Consider the following 23326-nt stretch of genomic DNA (forward strand, 5'->3'; position numbering starts at 1 on the left):
CCTGAACTCAGGCACTGAGTCTTTGTGTGTTGCAATTGAAGAGACAAGGAAGAAGCCTAACTTCTGGTGATTCATGTGGCCTGACCATGGGGAAGCTCAGGAAGTTCCTGGCAATTTCTTTACCACCTGTCTTATTTCTTTGATGTCCCCTAAGTTCATGAACAGTTCCATTGATGGACTGTGCTGTAGACACAAAATTGGCCACACATTGTTTTGTGGCCAATTTTGTGGCCTGTGCCCTTTCGCCTTTACAATGTGTATCTACAGTGCTTCCCATCCCAAAGTGAAATCTATCCACCCCCTGAATTTGGCTTATGGGAAAGCAGCAAACATGGCATAAGCAGAAGCTTGAAAAGTGCTTGTGCACTGGGGTTTTGCTTCCCATTACTACTCTCTGGACTCCTTAAAACCACCATATGGAGAAGTCTATGTTCTAGCTGGAACACACAAGAGTATTTTGGGCAAAAACAAGTCCTCCTAACTGAACTTTCCCTAGACCACTCAGTATGTCAAATGCCACACATGTGAACAAGGCCATCATAGACCATTGAGTCACCAGCTGACCTTCTAGCTGACAGAGAATACATAGCAAGTCCATCAGAGAGAAGCTGGGATGTCCAGACCAGCAAAATCACCATGGTGACTTAAATAAATGATTATTTTATTTTATTTTTAAATAAATCATTATTTTTAAAAGATGCTAAGTGTTGGGGTGTTTTGTCACTCAGTATTAGATAATGTGATGTAGACTTGTATCATGTGTATGTTTCTACCAACTCATCTTGGTGAATTTTAGGTCCCTGAAGTCAGGGGACTGTAACTCATCAGTTCAAATTTAGGCCCTTGCTATTTGGTGGTGAGCTTGGCAATGAAACAATGGGGACCTCTGTGGACCAAGTGCAATGCCAAGTGAGTCAGTTGTTTAAGTGATTCTCAGCATTGGTCTGTCTCTCTACATCACTAAGGAATCTTTGGGGCAGCCCAAAATTCCCATATGCAGAGTCCACCATTGTGTTTTGCTTCCTAAGCGTATGTCCCCCTTGTTCCAAGAACAGTTTCCAATTTTTATTCGGAGAGCTCTCTGTTGCCCATTCTCCATTCATGTGGTTTAGGCGGCACTCTATCCAGTTGTCCAGAGGTGCAGCTCAAGCTATACGTGGAAGACAGTCTCTAAACTAATAACCAGAGCTCTGTTCTTCTCTCCTGCTGGAATCCTCACCTTGTGGAATACCCTCCCCTTCAGTATCAGCTGGATTGCTTAACTTGCTTCTAAAGAACAGAAAACAGCAACAGGATGGGGTATCACTTCTAAGGTTGGGTTACTTCTGAGATTATTGGCCTCTGGATTAGGTCCTCTCTCCTGAACTGTTCACACCCAGGAGAGCCAGTGGCCATGGCCAGAAGCATCCTATGGAGATGCCTATTTATCAAGGAACTGAGGCTGTGAAAGACTGTGGAAGTAAACTTTGATGTAAATCCTACCTCCCCTGCATTGACCATTCATTTGTGACTGCAACCCTGGCCAACAGCTTGACTGCACCCTCATAACAGGCTTTAAACCAGCTAAACCACATCCAGTTTCCTGCCCATCCACTGAGAGGTGTTAAATATGTTTCAAAATGTTGGAGCAATTTGTAACACTGCACTAGATATCTAACACAACTTAGGTCTGGCCAGTCAAGGCCCCTCCCCAACCAGGCTGAGCCAATCAGAGTAAAGTGCAGAACTTTTATAGGATGTAATCCTAGGAAGATGAGAGGCTGGGAATCCTGTAGTCTTTTGTCCCAGTGAATGTAAAGCCTGGTACTGTCTTGTTGTCTCTATCTCCCCAGCACCCACAGCTATGTCTGGCTCAGAGCAGGTGCTCAATATTTATGAAATGAAACACAGGTTTATACTCAGGGAGGAAGAAAATATGAGGGACTGGCATGAAATGGGGAGCAATCAGAAGCAGCTCAGCAACCTCTTCTGTAATATTATCTCAAATGGAACATGTCAGCAAACATCGATAGAAATCCATGTATTTTTCTTTTCTAAATGTGATGCATACAACACAGTTTCTTCTTTAAGTTGCTTTATTCAATTTTAATTGGCAGAGTTTCTAAAATTCTGTAAAATACACAAGGATCAATAGATCCATTGTCTCACCAATGCCCATTTACAGGGCGTCTTCCAAGGAGATAAATAAACTATGTGGAGTCATAACATACTTGGCATGTCAGGTTTGTTCTTTTCTGCTACCCACCAGCATTGGCAGCTCCAAAAGCATGTGCCATAAGTTGGATTACTATAAGCATGATTTCATTCAGAGAAGAAGATACCAGGCTGATACCCAGTGATGCAGTAACATGCCACTCTGATCTCGGATCCTTATCATGTCAATAGCATTTAGAAGAGACCTCCCTTATTTTTTGCCCTTCTCTTCTGGCCTTCTTGGACAAAAAGAAGAGGACATATGCCCCCCCCACCTTTTTGCAGATACTGAATTAGGAGAAAATAGTAAATGGTAAGTAGTTTTACAAACAATGACATCCTAATAGACCACAGAAAAGTGATGTTTCTGTACTGACATCAGCCTCCTTGCTGAGTTTTGTCATGGCTGCAATGAAATTTTTGATATCTACTTTGTGTTTGAGGGTTTAATACCCACAAACCATACTGACTGGATGACTGAGCAGATATTTTGATTATGGGCACAGGAAAAGGTCGTGAAGCTTGTTACTCGCAAATTGCTCAACCTCAGATGGCTACAGCATCCAAATAAGTGGAATAAAAGTGTGTACAATAAGGCATGGTGGAGACTGTGGTAAAATGAGAGCACACATTGCTCTTTTTTTAAAATTCTCACTGGAGGATATGTTTATTGATTTTAGAGAGAAAGGGTTGGTGTGTGTGTGTGTGTGTGTGGAGAGAGAGAGAGAGAGAGAGAGAGAGAGAGAGAGAGAGAGAGAGAGAGAGAAACATCGATGTGAAAGAGAAACATTGGTTTCCTCTCGTATGAGCCCCAACCAGGGGTCCACTTGGGATCGATCAGGGATTGAACCACAACCTAGGTATGTTCCCTGACCAGGGATTGAACCTGCAACCTTTTTATTATATGTTCCAACCAATAGTGCCACCCAGCCAGGGCAAGCACACGTGCCCTGAAAGGAGATAGCCATGACTCAATTCTGTCAAGTCACCTTCTGATTTTTTTCAAGTGAATCTAAGAGCCCAGAATGTTGACAATGACTTCAATTAAATAAAATTTTGTGCATGTGAAACCAAGCTCATCTTCTGACCGCATCTGCCTATGGCTCTCCAGTTTGTAACTTCTGTAGCAGAGTCTATTAAAAGCAGACATGTTAACAAAAGAGTTTGCATATATTTACTCAGTTTAATCATATCAATTCTTAAGCAAAAAATTTCTTCTGAGAGACAACAGGTCACAGTAACTGCAAAGCTTACTCACAATGTTTAAAAATACCAGTCATGCTTAGCATTCAAAGATATTGTAGAATAACTGTAAAAACTTTTACTAGGAACATCAGCTTCTGACTTTAAAAATTACAAATACTGAAGCATTTTGGGATCAGACAGTAGTTTTGATAGCGTCTGTTCATTCAATGAGTTTCTGGAAGTTCAGGAAATTGTTCGTCTATACTTGGATAAAGCGCTTACTCTAAACTAAACATTTTTCAAATGTAGAAAACAAACTAGCAAGCTACACATACAAAGAAAGGTCCTCTAGGACAAGCTCTTTACATGTGGAATGCCAGCATGTGCACCATGAATCCTGGAAGACTAGAATCGATACATACACTTGGCCTGAAGTCTTACCCTCCAGGCTCAGCAAAGGAGTGTGCATTTACCTACACGTTAATGACAAACTCTGGGTTAGTATAGGAGAAGCCAGCAAATTCATTTTGGTCCAAGTTCATGATGAAGAGTTTGTCAGTAGGCGTGAGTTCCACAGGCTGTCTGGTGAACTCTTTGTCGAAGTTGGAGGTGTCTCGCTTGTCTCTCTGCCAAATGGAAAGCAAACATTAATACAGCGTAAGAAGAAGGAAGCAGGACTGAGACATACCAGTCATCGGGAAGCTGACGAACTCTCACAGGCAGAGTCAGCAGTAGCTTCACGCTGACAGTTAGAGCAGCTGCATTGCACATGCTACCCACCCCCGCAGCTTTCACTTCATATCCTATGTTGGCTTCGGGAGAGAAAACTTGGTGGAAGTTTCCTAAGAATAGAAATCGGACATTGAACTTCTCTAAGGACTATCATAAAGAGGGGTGTGTGTTTTGTTTTCTTTGGCTTTGAGATGAAATGAGTTGGACACTACTTCTCACAATGTGTAATGTCATAGAGTTAGTCATTGGGTAGAGTATCCCAGAGAAAAACCACCCAAAAGTGATCCGTGTGACTAGGACAATTCTTTCTTTAACAAGGGGAATAGGGTAAGCTACTCAGCTCCCCTCAAACCAGGGTGGCATGTGGGGATATAGGATTACTGCTTAATGAAAGGAGCTGACCACTGTCCCCCTACATTCCCTGGTGCAATCTAGGCTTTCATGGGGTGCTCAGAAATGCACCCACAGACTAGATGGTGGGTCTTCATCAGCCCAAGGGTCTCTCCAAAGGATGTCTATAGTACATATCTAATCAACAAACTATAAGGAATAAAACCCAAAGCTTAAAGTCAGATCTGTAAGGGCAGCCTTACAAACAAACAAACAAACAAAAATTCTATTCTCCTAGTTATTCTGGCATTCCCCCAGGTCTCCTCTGGTAACATGGACCCCATGTGCTCTTCCCCGCCTTTGGACTTCCAGCAGAGGGTCCTTTCCCACCAGCACCAGTTTGGAAAGCCCTTCCCATTTGTCATGCTGATGATGACTCATGTTTCAAAGAGCCACATGGTCTAAATAGGACTTGTCATTGTGAACTTTGTTCTGTGGGTAGATCCTCATAGAAAATACCCCTGAATTTCACCCTAGAAATTGGGGAAGAATGGGCCTCTCTGTGGGGACAATTCCTTTCTGAGTTGATAGTATCTGGAGCCACACGAGAACAATGGCACTCATCCAAAGAGAGTTATTAGTTCTACTGACCTCCTATTAATTTTCCAAGGAGGTCATTGTGATCAGGGTGCTATTGTTAGAAGAGGAGCAGATTGATAACAAGTCTAAGAAATGAAAAGAGGTCTTGCATTCCGGTAGACAATTGGCCATGGCTAACATGAACTATGTTTAGGGATTTTTACTTTTCTTACTTAAGTTTTTTATTCTCCCCTAGTTTTAATTCTTTTGGAAAAATCACAGGCTGTCTCATCTAGAAGCACCAGATGGTGTCGAGCCAGGGACAGTGTGCTGGAAGGAAAGTATTTCCCTGAGGGCCAGAAAGGGATCTGAGTGATACCCCCAAGAGATGAGACTCAGGACTTGGAACTAAACTGTAAAACCAGGCCCCTCTCTTCATACCCGTATCTGTCTCTGCTCAAGCCTTGGTGATTCTGTGTTCTGTTTGGGCATGGGGACAGTGCCTTTGGTTTTCTGGAAGGAAACCCACCCCAGCAACCGTCCTGCCGCTCCTTCCCAGAAATCAGTGTCAACGGGACACTGCTATGCCTTCTCCTTCAGCTCACACTGTGACGTACAGAGAAAGTGGAACCCTGAACATCTTGCAGGACTTTTCTTTCTTACAAGAAGCCTTCCCTGACTAACCCAGAGACTAACTATCTCTAAATCACACCAGACTCTCAATGACTTGTTTAATACCTGCCCTCCTGGACTGTATCTTTACAGCTCCTCATATGCCCCTGGCTCCCAGCATAGGTCTGGCACATAGTTGGTATTCAATAAGTGATGGCTGGGTAAATGAATGGAGGGTAGAATACATGCATAATGGCAAAAATAAATTAAAATCTTTCTTCCTGAGCAAATTTGCAAAGTATTCTACCCTGCCTGGTGTGACTCAGTGGATTGAGTGCCAGACTGCAAACCAAAGGGTTGTGGGTTCTATTCCAAGTCAGGGCACATGCCTGGGTTGCAGGCCAGGTCCCTAGTAGGGAGTGTGTGAGAGGCAACCACACATTGATATTACTCTTCCTCTGCTTCTCCTTCCCTTCCCGTCTCTCTAAAAATAAATAAATAAAATCTTTTAAAAAGCCCACAAATTTGCAAAGCATTCTGCAGAAATTATTTATGTTGAAAGCTCTATTTCTCCATTTCCTCTGCATTTGAAACATTGATAGAAAAAGAAACTGCAGGAATTCTGACTAATGACCCCTTACTCGAAGGCTTCCCTGCCCAACCTCAGTAAGGTGTGTTAGGGCAACAGCAACTTTGGCTTCAGTTCTCTTTCTGAAAAGTATCAAACTTTTGGAAAATAATGGCAACAATCTGGAAAATGCAGAGCACAGTGTGTATGAGGTCTGTCCAGAAAAAGTCCAGCCATTATTACTATAACAAGAACGGTTTGTGCGACATTGATGTAACCTGGCAGCTGTGAGTGGACTGGACTGCACATGCGTAAACAATGACAACTTCACTATACTAGTCAGTGGGGGTGGTAGATGCTGTTGAGTGACAATGTGTACTATGTGGTCATCCCATTCAAAATGACTGAGCAAGTAGAGCAATAAATCTATATCAAATTTTGCATTAAGCTTGCACATTCCTCTGTGAAAACAATTTAGATAATCAGAAGGCTGCAGCTACAGGCAACTGGTGATTGGCAGCTTCATCACAACAACACACCCACTCATGCATCACACCTTGTGCAGAGTTTTTTGGCAAAACAACAAATCACTCAGGTGACTCAGCCTGCTACAGCCTTTTTTGGCGCCCTGAAACTTCTGGCCTTTCCTAAAACTGAAATCACCTTTGAAAGGGAAGAGATTTCAGAGCATAGGTGAGATTCAGGAAAATATGATGGAGCAGCTGACGGTGACTGGGAGAACTGTGTGAGGCCCCAAGGTGTCTATTCTGAAGGGGACTGAGGCATCATTGTCCTATGTACAATATTTCTTGTCTCTTGTATCTTCTTCAGTAAATGTCTCTATTTTTCATAGTACATGGCTGAATACCTTCTGGACAGACCTCATATAAACAGTATATTCTTCCTATCTATCATCTATCTTTCTACCTACCTACCTACCTAACTACATTGGTCTCTAAAGTCATCTCAGGTCATTTGTCAATTACCCAATATTTCTTCATAGTGTTTACCTTCCTGAGAGAATATCTGAGGAAAGGCCTGGTAACCTAACAGCCAGTTGAAGGACCTCAACTAACATGCCTGTTGGTGGGCATGGCCCAGAGATGCCAGTGATAGAGCAGAGAGAGTCTTGCACTAAGTGTCAGGAAACCTGGGTTTGCATCCCAGTTGCTAACCTTGGGCAAGTCACTTCCTCTCTCCAGGTGCCAGTTTCTCCAGCAGTTAAGTGAGGAGGTTCTGCCCCAATGCCCCTCCTTCTCTAACTGCCTAAGCTTGTCATCTGGGAATTCAAGTTTGCTTTACCTAAGGTCTGGATGGCTACCACAAGGGCTATTCTAGGTGGTCCCAAAGCCTGCAGTAGGAAGAAGCAAGAGGGCAGAAAGGATTGAGTGACAAGAAATCCAAATTGTGGTTTTCTTAAAGATGAGAAGTTTTACTTCAAGGACACTTGTCAAGTTTTTAAAGTTCCCTTAATAATCCCTTAGAAACCTTGGAGCTTCTAGAAATCACTCAACTTGTGATAAGAATTCTCTTTAGGCCTGTGAATAGCAGGAGGCTACAGACAAGGATGGGGAACCACTTGCTGTCTTTATCTGTTTAGATAGCTCATAAAGATGCTTGCTAGAAAGAATATTTAGTCCAAGCTGGGAGGAGTAGTGATTTTGATAAGAAAATCAAGAGCCCTGGCCATGCTCCTACCTAGATGTGGGCTGTGGGCTCTGATATCATTGGTGGCTCCTGGTTAGCCCCCCCCCCTCCCCATTACAGGCCACCAGGAGTCCTTGAATGGTCCACAGCCTCTGCCTCTCTGACTGGCTGAACACTGGGGCTAAGATTAAGCTCTGGGTATAGTCCTTTCTGTCTCAAAGCCTCAAGAGGCCCCATTTTGTAGTCTGGGTTGACATTTTTCAAAGAGAGCCATTTTTCTTGAAGTAGCATTTCTTCTTCTTCTGTTTTTAATATGGTATCTTGATGCTAAAAGAAAAATGGCACATAACACATATCCAGATACAAATGAACATTTCCACAAACATCTTGCAAAACCACATCAAAGAGTATAACTGTTTCCAGAAATGGTGTCTTTCTCATAGCACTTAATTAGCTTTCCAAAGCCAACAACAAACTTAGACTAGCCCCATCCACTCAGGCATGGGACCGCTAGGCTCCAGAGCACTCTTCTTTGTAAATCAGTTGGTCAATTGTGATTAGTAACATTTGGACATTTATTTCAGAGCATGTGTTAACAAAGTGAATATTTTCTTTTGCATATGAACAACAGAAATAAAACCCCAAAGCAAATAAACTTTGAAATGTAATGTAAAATTATAGTCCTTTGGGACCTTGCTAGAGTGACCATGTCCTTTCAGGAAGTGGTGCCAAATGCCTTCCCAAGTAGTTTGGGGATGAAGGTGATCAGGGACATACAGGATCAGAAATGAAAGCATTGAGGCAGCACCCAAGCTGGTTGCCTTCTGACCTTTTGAGGTGCTTTAATTTGAAACTATCTAAAAGCATAGTTTTGGAATTTTAAAAGGGCTTAGATAATCTTTTGAACTTTGAGTTAAAAGGATAACAAATAAAATTTTATTTTTAGCACATTCTTTTCAAAGCTTATGGTGCCTCCAAACCAGGCAGAATGGAGGAATTCCCTCTAAGTCAAAGCAACCATATGCTTGGAGAGCAGCCAAGCTCCAGGTCTAAGTGGAAGAACACTGCTAGCATCTGATGATCCACTAATTGGGTGGGAAGAATCTAGATTGGATGGTTGGAGTTGGAGAATGTATAAAAATGGCTGTGCAGAAACAAAGGAAAAGAAAGCAGGCATTTTCCATCCCTGCTGGCTCTACTTAGCTGACATGCCACAGAAACTAATTGTAAGAGGACTTGGATAATGTGTTAATTATGCAGCAGCATTTTCAGCATGACATCTGCATAATTCCATCTCATAGAGATGCTCCAAACTACCTGAGGACATTTGGGTTCTGGAAGTTCTGGAACATGGTCACTCTAGTCTCATCAGCAAATAAACATGGATGCAACTTCGCAATGAAAAAAAAAATGTCACCACAGTAACCGTTGAGCTTGAATGACAGAAATGAAGGACGGAGATCTACACATCTACTTAGCTCTTGACTTCAGGTTTTAAAAATTCAGAGTTAACAAAGGAAAATCCTTCGAATTCTGATTGGTCAATATTCCTGATGACTTCCTGGTCAGGAGGTGTTAGGACTGGTGGATGACGGGTGAAAAATCGGTCGAAGTTTTCAGCATTTCGCCCACACTATGAGAGGGGAAGAAAAGAACTTGTGGTGGGTGGAAACAAAACACAACAGAACCAAACAAAATTGGGTGTGGCTTTCTCCATCCCTTCCCTTTCACTACCTCAGAGAGGTTGTTTCAATGACCAGACATGAGAGCAACATAAAATGCAAAATTTTTGTGACCTTTGGTACATGACCTTGGGCTCCTGACCTTCAGTTTCTGTAGCTCCTGAGCTGCCCTGGTGTCCACTGGGCAGTCAGGAGCTGTATGGCAAAAGCATGAGATGGTGGGGCTGGTGGTGTATGCCAGGTTTCCCTCCTAGCCCCACCCCCAGGAGTCAGCCAAGCTTGTCTGTTGAAAGAGATGGAATTAAGGTGCCTTAAGATGTTTTATGTGGCAAAGATGCAAAGTAATGACCTTTATACATAACCTGGGAGATCTCAATATATAGGAGGAGGCCTTGCAAAGTGCTGTCTGCTGGCTCTCAATCAGGAACAACTGACATTTTCTAGCTCAGCAGATACAGGAGTTCACAAACTCCAGTCAACAAAGAAAGATCCCTGGACCTGGATTTGGTACCTGCGATGCCTGTGCACCAATGGGGCCCTGGGCAGCTAGATAAGTTACTGGTCTTTAATTATAAGGTGCCAGAAGGTGAGTGGCCATTCTCTCTGCAAACAGGAAGGAGGGGAATGTGATGAAATACAAAGCAGAGCTTGTTCACCCAGTCAGGCTCCAGAAGGAAAACCACTGCCATTTCTCATCCATCCTGTGGTCCTGCTATAGGAAAGGTCCTGCTCTAAGGCAGAGTTATAACATATGTGTGTGCATGTGTACACACATGCACTTGCTAGTTCCCACCTAATTAGAAGGGACAAAATCACAAATTTGATGTTCTTTGTTCTTCAGCAAAAAAGCCCATTTGCTTTCTAAGTGTTTCAAACAGTGCCTACAGGAAGCAACCACAACCTAGTAATACAGTAGTAGGAGTGTAATTATAACAGCTAACATTTATTATGCATTTGCTAAATACCAGGGACCCTAGAATTCTCTTTACATGAAGTATCTTATTTAATCTTCCCAGTGGCCCTAAGAAGTGGGTTTTACTATCATCCTATGGGATAGATGAAGAAACTGAGGCCAGGAAGATTGCATCATCTGTTCAAGGTCACACAGCTAATGAGCAGCAGAGCTGCACTGTGGGCCGGGTCAGATTACCATCAAAGCCCAAATGTCTGGCTCCATTGTACAAGAATGATTGACAGGTTGGTAAGTTATTGAATAATGGGGTGGACACATCTGGGAGGGGAGGGAGGAGAAATCAGGGATGAGGATGATGAGGTCTGTGGTTTGAGTGAGACAAAGAAAGTGGGAGAATTCAGAAAGATGACTATTTCCGTTTGGACATGATGACTCTGAGGGGCCACTGAGATTCTAGGAGATAACTTGAAGGAGTTAGAAGTACAGGTTCTGGACCTCAGGAGAGAGGTCTTAAAAATTTTTGAAAGACAGAATATGAAAGGTGCAAAAGAGATAATAATAATAGGGTATTGTTACTGCCAAAAAATCTCCAAGAGGTCAAGCAGGGAAGTCACTGAAAATTCACCATTGCATTTGGCAACTGGGAGGAGATGGATGAGGAAATGCCAGGCTGTGCTCACTTCATGGGGAATGGGAAGGTAAGTTCAGAAAGTCAAGGAATACAAGCTCCTCTTTCAAGCCCTCCAGTCACAGGGAGCAGAGAGGTATTGGGTGTATGTGCGCAGGGGACTTAGCTCTCAGATAGCCTCAGTCTCTGGCTCCATCTGGGTTTGGAAAGAAGGAAGCTCTGCAGACATGGGTTCAAATCCAGACATCAGTGCCCACTAGCTGTGCAACTCTAGGCACTTTCTTTAAAGTCTCTTTTGTGAACCAGGAGAGTTCTCATTGTTCTCACTGAGAGTTGTGATGACAAAACACAAGACAATGCGTGTGACTAGTACAGTGCCTAATCCCTAATAAGTAAGTGCTCAACACACCCATGCCATAAGCATCACCTAGTTCTTGTTTCCTTGTATCCACTAAAAATCTCTCCAGACAGCATATGCTTCCTACAATGGTTCTTCAGGGTGTTTAAGTTGTAAATACTGAGGAAACAGTCTTGTATCTTTTCTATTCTTTTTGTTTTCAGTTTAATTTTTTCCCTTTCTGTTGAATTTATTGGGGTGACACTGGTTAACAAAATTTTACAGGTTTCAGGGGCCCAATTCGATAATACATCATTTGTATTGTGTGTTCAACATCCCAAGTCAAGTCTCCATCCATTGGTTTTCAGGATATTTAAGTTGTAAATACTGAGGAAACAGTCTTGCATTTTTAAAAGGGTTGTGTCAGACTTAGAGATATACATTTGTTATTCCAAACGAAATTGTTTCTGCTTTTTGATATCTTGGCTTTCAGGTCTCAGAAAATGAGAAGTGACCCCTACCCCCAGCCATACAATCTAAGACTTGGAGTCTAACAGATGGTCTGCTGGCCCGTGGCGGAAAACATGCACAAAACAATGGACCCTTGGTGTCAATGCAATATAGTTGGGACTACTGTCCAGGTTTTTTCTTTATTTATTCATTTTCTCAGCAAAGACATATTCATTGAGTATGTACTGTGTGCTGATCATAAATTATACAAATCCATGCCTTGTGGATCTTACATTCTATTGGGGAAAAAGGGAACAAACAATGAATAAAAATATAACTATAAATGTAAAGATATATTTTAATGCTGGAGATAGGTAAATGATATCAAGAAAAATAAAATCAGGTCAGAGATAAAGAGTGAAGAGAATGCTATTTCTGATAAGGCGGTAAGCTCTGTGGAAATGACCTGTGCACATGGTGTGGTCAGCAGACAGCCATGAGGCCAGTGTGGCCCGAGCAGTGACCCAGGGAGGGAGGGTCAGAGAGGGCACCAGGAGCCAGGTCATGGGCCTCACCAGTCATGTGAGGAGGGAGGTTTTTCATGCCACTGGGGAATTCTTTCTTTCTTTTTTTACGATTAAAAGAAATAAATATATGTATGTGTGTATGTATGTATGTAGGCATGTATTTATATTGATGACACTATTAATAGATGTCTCCACTGAGCTCCGCATGGTCTGCACTGAGTTGTGGTTCAGCATGATCATGGGTGCTGCTCACAGGATAGACAGATGGGCCAGGGGCAATGGTGGAAACAGTGAAGCCAGTTAGGAGGCTGCTGCAAGATGCAGGCAAGAGATGAGGGTGGCTGGGAGGAAGGTGACATTGAGGGACATGGGAAGATGCACTTGGTTTGGGGATGTACTTTAAATTTGAAGTTCATGAGACATGCTGATGGGTAGGATGTGGGTTATGTGAGAGAGGACTGGCCAATGACTCCAAGACTTCTGGCCTGAGCTACATGGTGAGTGGAGCACACGAGGGGTAGAGCATATTTGTAGGGGAAACTGAGCAACAGTTTCATTTATGGTAAGTTTGAGTGTCCAGTGGAAATGTGACAGATCAAGTAGGAGCTTCCCAGCTGCTGTGTGGGGACTGCAGAGGAGCAGCAGCTGACTGATGGCAGAGACACTGGGGTGGGCAGAAGATAGCTGCAATCACCCCCAGGAGAGAGATGGTGGGGAGAGTGGTGGAGAAGAGGGTGAGCAGAGGAGACAGAGATGCTTATGGCAGGAATGCAGGGGCCAGATGGCAAGTTACAAGGCAGACTTGCAGGCATTTTTCTTTGGCCTGGGTGTTGGGACCCAAACCAGCCAGTCTAGAAAGCATGTAAACTGAGATACAGAGAGACTTCAGGGGCCATTTTTCTTTAAAACCCATCAATTCCCCATCCATGGCAAAAGGCTGTTGCTTTACTGAGGCCTCCCCAGAGGCTGTTATGGGAAGCAGAAAAAGAGTTTCTTTGAGCTGGGCAGCCTCCTCTCCATCATGCCCCTCACTGCCTTGGTGAACAGTCAAATCTTTTAAGTGAGATGGCAAGGAAGAGATGCAAGGACAAGGGTTAAGCAAAGGGGCACAATACAGGGGCAGTTTGATGTTCCTGCTAATATGCAACTTACGGGGCTGGCAGATCACAGCCTCCCTAAGTGTTGCCTTATTTTTCAAATGGAGCTGTCACCACCTGTTAGCTTCAGGAGAGCTCACCTAATGGAGACGTCAGCCCTTGGGAGGCACAGCCCATCAGCTCTGTGCCTGCTGCATCCTTGGAGAATGGGCAGCTCAGTGGCTGGTATCTAATGGCAAGTGCAGTGCGGACCACACCTGCTTCTCTGGCAGTCTTGGGCAGACACTCCATCCTCACTTAGCTTGGGATCCCTTAGCTACTCAAAGAAAACCAAGCCTCCTTGTCATCCGGATACACCACTGGGGCTCCTGGATCAGGGACAGGGGGCCAAGCCAACTAGGTTATTTAAAGAGGATGGTACCTCCTCCAGGGCTGGAGAGGGAAGTAAGGATTGTGGAAGGATTGCACCATTCCACGGTACCCCTGAATTTAAAAACCCGGAGAATTTGAAACATTTGTGAGCTGTTGTTATGTGTAAGCTATTTTTTCCTTCTTCTTCTCTTCTTTCTAATTTCTGTTTCATTGTCAATAACAGCTCTGAGTCTAGTTGTCAAATGTAGAGTTGGCCCAGACACAGCAGCCACAGGAATCTTTCAGAGACTCCAATTTAGATATGCCACTTCTCTGCTCTTATCAGCAATGGTTCTCCACTGCCCCAAGTCCATGCTCTTTAGTGTGGCTGACAGGACTGTTTAGGACTTAGCCCTGGACATCTGCTAACTAGCCCTCCCCACGCCTACAACTCCCAGCCCAACTTTCCCCACCCCAGCACACCCTTCAGGTATAATGGCCTCCCAGGTCCTAGGACACTGTCTGTCCTCCGAGCCTTTCTTTGCGTAGGCTCTCCTCTGCCAGAAACACTTGCCTCCCACCCCTTCTCCTCCACCTGGGTATCTGCTATGAAGCTTCCCAGTCTCCAACAGAAGTCATTTCCTCCAGGAGGCTTCTCCTGGACCCCTCTTCTCTACCCCTGGGTTTATCCCATCAGGACACAGAATGTTCAAAGAATTGTTAGAAGAGAAAAAAATGAAATCAACTATCAACCAATAGGGAAACATTAAATAAATAATATGTCTATTTGATGTATTCCCATGCAAAACACTTTTAAACATTAAAAGAAGATAAGGGAGAATATTAAATTATATCATTCCATATAATTACTAACAGTGTATACAATATGTTCTAATTCTATAAATTATGTACACAAATGTGTATGTGATATCTGTACATATATACAAGCTCAGAGACTGGGAGACTTCAGATTGTTTCACTTTCTTCTTTATCTTTTATGCTAGATTGTGTTTTTATAATTTAAGTAACAATCAATTGGGAGTTTTTTTGTGATAAGAAAATAGCTATTTTAAATGAAGGAGCTACTGCCCTGGAAGACAGAGGAAAAATAGAAATTAAAAAGAATGGGGATATTTAGCCAAATTGTGAAGGTCTGCCTGATGCTGTTTAATGGGCTTTGTCTTAGTTAAAAACACTAAGAACTCCCAAGTGGCTGTCCTGTTGTGTATTTTGGGGCCAAGGGGATGATGTTGAAGGCTAATATTGGGGCCCTGGACATATTATGCCCAGCAGTGTGCCAGACACTAGAAATGCAATGATGCATAAGAGGGTCCCTGTCCTTGTCATCCTGGAGCTTACAGGCTAGCAGCCAAGGCAAATGCACACTGAGGCCACTGCATGGTACCATGTGACAGTGTTGCCATTAAGCAATGAGGAAGGAACCTAAGGAGGGAGGGCCTGGGAGTCTTGCTGGAGGTGACATCTAAGCTGAGTGGGACCAGGAAGAAGGACACTGCTTCTTTGAAGGAGAGAAGGAAAGAGCCCAGGGAAGAAATGGAGGTGAAAACAGGGCAAGATCGGGCCAAGACGTTGAGGAGGAGAATAAAGGCCCATCCCATGCTGTTCACTGCTCACCTGGGGTTGGTAACGTGGCTATGGCCTAGGAGAGCTTCCTGCCTGGCCTCCCTCAAGACTGAACTGAACTAGTTTCAGGAACTGAAACTAGAAGGTTTCATGAAAAGACAACCACGCCATAGGGCCTGGGTAAAAATACAAGCCACTCTTTTTCAAATGTGCACATTCAGTGAAATCCAGGGTCCTCCACATGCTATGAAACAGTTCTCCACAGCAGGAAAATGAAGGAGGAGCTCACCCAGGGAGGAGCAGCCAGCAGAGCACAGTGCCACACTCACACTTTATTATTATCAAGTCATTTATGGGCCAAGGTTTTTCAACTGAGCACAGTCAGACAACATTTAGCATGGTCTGGCCTTTGGCAAAGAAAAGAAAAATGAAAGCTCCCTTGTCTGTAAATAATGAAGGTCCCTTACAATTGTGGGTATTTGACCTCTTATGTCTAGAGGAAGTGGTGAGACAAGGGGTCTTTTGTGCTTGATAGCACATTTCATTTATTTTTTAAATTTTTCATTTAAAAACAACATACAATGTTTTGTTTGCCTCCAGCCCTCAGTTTAAATGCCACCTTCTCAGAGAGGCTGTTCTAATCAGGACCCAAGTGCAGTAGGTCCCTCTGTCTCTCCTTCTGTTATTCTCCATCAGAGCATCCTGTCCATTTCTTTTACATGAAATTAAATATTCAAATACACCAACCTATAATTACATGTTGATTTATTTGCTTATCTATTTCTTGTCTATAACCCCATATAAACTGTAAACTCCATGAGAGCTGCTTTGCCCACCACTGCATTCCTGGGACCTAGGACAGGCTTTGGCACTCAGTAGGCACTCAGTATTGTCAAACGGATGAAGAGCAGTGTACATTAAGTGCTGATTATTAGCCAGACACTGTGTAACTGCTTTACAAGCTTATCTCACTCTACCACCCAGGAGTCCTAGGATGACTCTGCTACATGAGGAGTAACAGGATTTATAAAGCTTAAGTACCTGACTACGATTCGACCCCAGATCTGACGACCGATCCAGGCTCTTCCATCAGTCTTCTGCATTTATTGCCAGAACTTAAAGCACCAAGAAAAATAAACAGCGCACCCCTTTGTAATTCCATTAGCCCCATATCTTCATCACATTAACATTTTGGTCTGTGTCCAGGATGGCTAGATGGATAGGTGGATGGATGTTGTTCACTCTTAGAACCCATGTAGACTCATCACTTTATTATTTAGCCTGCTTTTAAAAATCCAGATGAAATACATACTAACCATTTCTCATGTCAACCAAGTATCATATTTTTCTTATCTATTCTTCACCATTCACCTGAAACCCGAAATGCTGGCTTCAAATAAACTAGCTCACAAATAGTAATTATCCTTTTATTTGCCTATGTTTTTATAGCTTTGATTCTAACAGGTCTGTGAGATAGGAAGTACAAAAATTATCTGCACCTAACAGATAATCTGAAAACTTAATAATTTGGTCAGGGTCATACAGGGGAAGAACCATGATTCAGAGTCTCAGCTGCTTGATTCCAAAGGCCATATCTTGCTGCCTTATAAATTACACCACTCATGTGGCATGGACTTACAGTTATGTTAACCTGGGCACCAATCTTGGTGCCATCGCTCCCCAACTATACCACCTTTAATCAAGTTAGCTAAGTTACCTAAGCCAAGTTTTTTGTTATGGCAAATGTAGCTACTTTGTAGTGTGCAGTGAGGATAACTTGATAACATATGCATAAAATATTTCACAAGATAGCTGTTAGCTACTGTTGAGTACTGACTGACTGATGAGCTGTTGAGTACTGAGTCCTGCCCAGTGAGCTGGCTATGGTCTGGTAACAGAGGGGCCCTGCCATACCCTAACCTATCCTAGGATATGACTGCTATAGTTACAGGCACTTAAGACACAAAACAAAATCTTTCTTACCAAGGCTGGTGGGACATGTGAGGGACCTGCAAGGTGAAGCCAGGGCCTGAAGCTCCCCCTTAGAGGAAGTGATGGAAAGATGTGTGTCCAGGGACAAAAGGGACACATTGCCACTCCTACCCAAGCCTTGCTCCTAGAAATGACATTTCAAGCAGACTCACATACCACTTGTGAATTGCCGTTTTTCATACCCTAGTTGGGATGTCTTATGATTGTTTTCAAAAAACTGCACTTGTAAATAAACAAGAACTAAACTCATTTTCTCTCCTTTTCTAGGTCATGGGCATATTTGTCCCTCCTGACAATTAGAATTAAATTCTCCTGACATTAGAAGTCTCCATGGAGTACTATTTCTACTGGGAGTGGTTGTGGAGGCAGAAGGAAACTCAGTGAGCCCAGTGCCATTAAAAACAAAGGAGAAGAGTGAAGGAGCCTGAATTTATGTCCTACAGATACACTTACACATACAGGAAACCAGGAAACTATTAAAAGGATGAAGAACATTTTGATGTGCTAATAAAAGCAATCTCCAAGGCATAGGTAGATACACTGTGCATCCTTGCACAACCAAAAGAAGGACAATAACAAATTTAAAAACAAAAAGCAACCAGAACTGCCAGAAAATTGAACTGTATGGAAGTCCAACAACCAAGGAGTTAAAGAAGAAACATTCATCCAGACCAGTAGGAGGGGTAGAGATGGGAAGCTGGGGTGGAGAGGACTGGCAGAAGGCAGCAGCTGGAGGACTGGGGCAGGCAACATGGTAGCTTGTGGACCAGCCAAGGTGGTGGCTGGTGGACTTGGCAGTCTCACATTTGCATGCAGATAAACTGGGAGGAACAACTGGGGAATGAGACAGACCATGCAACCCAGGTTTCCAGTGCAGGGAAATAAGGCCTCAAAACCTCTCACTGAAAAAACCTGTGGGGGTTGTAGCAGCAGAAAAAAACTCCCAGCCTCACAGGAGAGTTTGTTGGAGAGGCCCACAGGGTCCTAAATTGTATGCATAGCCACCCACCTGGGAATCAGCACCAGAAGGGCCCAATTTGCTTGTGGGTAGCAGGGGAAGTGACTGAAAGCACCCTGAGAGCTGAGCAAACAGCATTGTTCCCTCTGTGACCCCTCCCCAACATACAGTGCTACAACAGCAGCAATGGAGGTTGCTCTGCCCTGGTGAATACTTGAGGCCCTGCCCCTTGCAATGTAACAGCTGTGAGGAGACAAAGAAATATGGCCCAAATGAAAGAACAGATCAAAGCTCCAGAAAAAAAACAACTAAGCAACAAAGAGATAGCTGACCTATCAGATCCACAGTTCAAAATACTGGTAATCAGGATGCTCATAGCAATGATTGAATATGGTCACAAAAGAGGAAAAAGTGAAGGCTATGAAAAGTGAATTAAAGGAAAATGCACAGGGACAACAGTGATGGGAAGGAAACTGGGACTCAAATCAATGGTTTGGAGCAAAAGGAAGAAATAAACATCCAACTGAAACAGAATGAAGAAACAAGAATTCAAAAAAGTGAGGCGAGACTTAGTAACCTCTGGGACAACTTTAAATATTCCAACATCCAAATCATAGGAGTGTTGGAAGGGCAAGAGGAAGAGCAAGAAATTAAAAATTTATTTGAGAAAATAATGAAGAAGAACTTCCCCAATCTGGCAAAGAAAATAGACTTCCAGGAAGTTCAGGAAGCTCAGAGAGTCCCAAAGAAGTTGGACCCAAGGAAGCACACACCAACTCACATCATAATTACATTAGCCAAGACTAAAATGAAGGAAAGAATCCTAGAAGCAAAAAGAGAAAAGGAGACAATTACCGACAAAGGAGTACCCGTAAGACTGTCAGCTGATTTCTCAAAAGAAACCTTATAGGCAAGAAAGGGCTGGAAAGAAGTATTCCAAGTATGAAAGGCAAGGATCCACATCCAAGGTTACTCTATCCAGCAAAGCTATAATTTAGAATGGAAGGGCAGATAAAGTGCTTCCCAGATAAGGTCAAATTAAAGGAGTTCATCATCACCAAGCCCTTATTGTATGAAATATTAAAGGGACTTATCTAAGGAAAAGAAGAAGATAAAAAACTATGAACAGTAAAATGACAACAAAGTCACAACTATCAACAACCGAACCTAAAAAAAACAAAAAACAAGCTAAGCAAACAACTAGAACAGGAACAGAATCACCGAAATTGAGATCACATGGAGAGTTATCAGTGGGAAGGTGGAGTGGGGAGAATGGGGAAAAAGATACAGGGAATAAGAAGCATAAATGGCAGGTACAAAATAGACATAGGGAGGTTAAGAATAGTATAGGAAATGTAGAAGCCAAAGAATTTATATACACAACCCATGCACATGAACTAAGGGCAGGGGAAGGCAGGTGGGAGGGGGGTGATGGGTGGAGGGGAATAAAGGGGGAAAAATGGGACAACTGTAAAGAGCATAATCAATAAAATATATTTTAAAAAAACAATCATCAAGATGGATGGGAGTGGAGCAAAGCATGGAATCAAACATGACATTCTAACAGTAAGGTGTGTGATGTGGAGTCTCTGTGCTGAACCTGTGCTGAAACTTGACCTCCAGAAGTCACACCAGAGCCTGGCCACAGTGGGCAGCTCTGGGAAAGTGAACCAAGGTGCCTAGCTAGGGGTTGGGTGGGAGGTACTTAATTATACTGCATAGCTTTTGATGCTGTTTGAATATTTTACTTTTTTCAGATTTTTTAATGGGAGGAAGATCAAAGTATCAAATAAAATAGTGAGATCAAGAAACATAAGACAAGCCTATGAGAGAAGGCCACTTTGAGGTCATTGCTGACTGAGTAGGAGAAATTTCAATAGAGTAGTGGGGGAAGAAGCTAGATTGCACCAAATTGAGGAAAGAATGGATTATAATTAAGTGGAGAGAGAAAGAACTGGCAACTCTTTCAAAAGTGTATATGACAAGATAGGGCAGTAGCCCTAATAGTAGAAAGGAGGAACCCCACACCTGAGGGAAGGGGTGTTTAAGATGAGAATGATGTAGCATGTGTGTGTGATGAGGAAGAAGAGCCTGGAAAGAATCAGAGTGGACATCTGCTGGTTTGGCCCACTCAGCAGGCATTCCTTCTTTTTCCAGCAAGAGGACCCACTCTTTCTCCTCTCTCAACATGTCTGGTCTAGATAGGGGTAGAGCCAGTCCCTTGGCAGGTGACCCAGACCTGACCAATCAGTCCATTCTACCCCCTACCTCCCAGCTCAGTGAGTGCTTTCAAGATGGCCAACTGTCCCAATATCTTCCAGTAAGATTGAGTTCCAGGATGCTGGGAATTTTAGGAAAAGAAAGCTTTTTTTTTTTTTTCCCAGAAGTTGCTCAGATAATGGGATGTAAGTTTGGAGCAGCTACGTATCCTAGAAAGCCTTCTGAGAACGAAGAATAAAGTCCACACAGAGGAAGGCAACCCAAGGGATATGAGAAATGGATTCCTTTTGACATTATTGAATCTGGCCATAACTGAATACTTAAAAAAATTATTGTTTAAATGTCAGTTTAAACCAGGTTCCTATTTGCAACCACAGGAGCTTTGAGTATTATAGAGAGAAGCTGTAGGCACAGACTAGACAGAGGATATGTGCAAAGCAGATGGAAGGAGGGGGGTTGAGAGCAGGAGAGGCAGGAAAGTCTTACATGAGTGCGTTCACCAGAGGGAAGGAGGTTAAAGAGGGCAAGATGACTATGCAGGTGCAGGAAACTGGGAGCCACCACCCACAGGTACACACTGGCCTTAATTTCTCCCCTGACTTAGAAGGTGTGGCTACCAGCTGAGGCCAAGGGGACTGAACCTGTGTCTGGAGAGCCCGCATTTGTGGAGGCTCAGAGGGGTTGAGTTACCTGCCCATCTTTTTACTCAGCTGCTGAACAGCAAAGGTGATATTTGAATCCTGGGTTCATTTGACTCTCAATCCATATTCTGCTTGACCTAGTCTCTCTGGATCCATCTGCTTATTTCCTCAAGTTCTCTCACCATTTGGCCAATAACTTTCTTGGACATTGTGATAAGAATTGCAACCAGGGCAGGCCAGAGAACAGAATCCAAGAAGCTGACTCCATGAATATTCACTGAACAGAGCCCATCACCCAATAAAGTACTTAAACTCAGAGTTGGACCAAGAACAGTTCGAATCCCATATCTGTGCAGGTGAGTTTGGCAGATGTGAGAAGAAACATTGTAGAGGCCAATCAGGGCTTTGGAAGTAAAGAAACAGGAGTTTAAATTACATTGGCACTCAGTCTTACTAGCTGTGTAACTAACCATGGTCGGGTTACTTCACCTCTCCAAGCCTGTTTCCTTAAGAGTACAGAGGAGATAATAATAACATCTATTTTATGGGGTTGTAATGAGATTCATAAAATAGAGTGCTCTGCTCTCTAGTAAAATTTAATAGAACATGCATGATCCACTTTATTATTACTATAAATGGTGTTACTAATAAAGCCCTGTATCTATTAAATGGAATGTCAGTTTTCTTGCTCTGATTCTGCTTTATTCCCTGTGAAGGCAGGTAAGCAAATCTCTGGGATTCCACTTCTCATCCATAGAATGGAGGAATTGAATTCCAGTTAGCAGGTATCTTTTAATTTTTGACTTCTACGATACTCCAGTAGTTATTGCCAGACATATCCTAAGATATGTTTCATGCTCCCCCTAGCAATGTGACCTTCCTGTCTACCGGTTCAATTCAAACTGTTGGCTTCTTTGCCAGGGGACAGCTCAAAGTCATGCCCCTGGCAAGTGATTTAGGAACTTCAGTGGCCCAGAATCTGCCATTTCCAACCATCCCAAGGGATCCTAGTTTGATCTGCAGTTTCTATAGGGGCTCCATGGTTGAGTGGGTGGGCGGGTGGGGAGGAGAGATAAGCAGGTAGACACATGGCTTTGTGTCCTAAATGACTGTTGGCTATTTGTTAGTCAGTATGCTAAAGTAGCCTAATGCTTTAATTAAGGTCTCTGCCAACCCCACACTCTGGATCACCAAAGGAACAAATAGCACCAAGTGCCGAAATCTCCCCCTCAATGAGCCTGTCTTCAGTGCCTCATTTTGGATGCTGCCATGCCCTGCTTCCAGAGGTTAGTCAAAGTCTGCTATCTTTTGTCAGCCTCAAAATCAAAGCCTTAAGGAACTAGTGAGATCTGCATCTTTTAAAAGCTTACCAGTGAATTATAAAAGGTGTGAATATGCTACTTATTTGTGGCAATACTTTAAAACAAATTTAAAATCATTTGAATTGTACGAATACTTAGTCCTTTTTCTATTATGTAACAGAAACCATTAGATGGTGTTATTCTAACTTTCTTGCATTAGTGCAATCAAAACCTTAAAAGGAGCTCCTAGTGCTCCTAATAATCTTCCCAAGGATGTTCAGCAGAGTGGAGTCCATGGTGCAAGTCCTGGCTCTACCACCTGCTGCCCCTGAACCTTGAGCAAAAGACCTAGCCTTTCTAAGCTGTACGCCCTTACCCGTTACCCGCAGTGTGGTGAGAACGACACCTATCTCATAGAGTTGTTTGAGAATTGGATGAGGTAATGACTGGAAGGCACTTAAAGAGAGTGCCTGGCACAGACAAGAACTCAGGATTGCTTCTAATGTATTTGAATAGCACAAATTTTATGAGAATTATTTTAAATTCCTGTTTCCCAAAAGGTATTGTACTTTTGAGCACTTGGTACTTTGAGGGAGCTTTAACTCTTTTCTTATATCAGATGAAGTAAAAGTGATATTCCTTTCTGAGGTCTTGAATTTGGAGTATTAGTAGCAAACATACAAAGGTGTACATGCTGTAGTTTCAATTCAGAAATGTCAGTGCCTCAAACACACATTCAGACACACACACACAGACACTCATACAGTGAGAAGGGCAATTGGGTTTGGAGGAGAATGTC

General features: G+C 43.0%; 1 protein-coding gene and 2 long non-coding RNA genes across 3 annotated transcripts in view; 1 reads left to right on the top strand and 2 right to left on the bottom strand.

Moving 5' to 3' along the window:
* Positions 1–7945, top strand: part of LOC118499625 — a 25705-nt gene extending 17760 nt beyond the window's left edge. Inside the window, exon 3 of the long non-coding RNA XR_004902129.1 lies at positions 7804–7945. This is a non-coding gene — a long non-coding RNA (uncharacterized LOC118499625). The remainder of the gene's footprint in view (positions 1–7803) is intronic.
* PRKCB (protein kinase C beta) overlaps positions 3357–23326 on the bottom strand; it is a 352458-nt gene continuing 332488 nt past the window's right edge. The window contains 1 exon segment of the mRNA XM_036021374.1: positions 3357–4004. Within this exon segment, the coding sequence (XP_035877267.1) occupies positions 3852–4004 (153 nt within the window). The 3' untranslated portion in view covers positions 3357–3851.
* On the bottom strand, positions 7645–16398 carry LOC118499624. The gene is made up of 4 exons (XR_004902128.1): positions 16388–16398; positions 10888–10894; positions 9995–9997; positions 7645–7803 (listed from the first exon to the last, which is right to left on the bottom strand). It is a non-coding gene; the product is annotated as an uncharacterized LOC118499624 (long non-coding RNA).

The sequence above is a fragment of the Phyllostomus discolor genome, chromosome 3 (assembly GCF_004126475.2).
Source record: "Phyllostomus discolor isolate MPI-MPIP mPhyDis1 chromosome 3, mPhyDis1.pri.v3, whole genome shotgun sequence".
Taxonomy (NCBI): Eukaryota; Metazoa; Chordata; class Mammalia; order Chiroptera; family Phyllostomidae; genus Phyllostomus; species Phyllostomus discolor.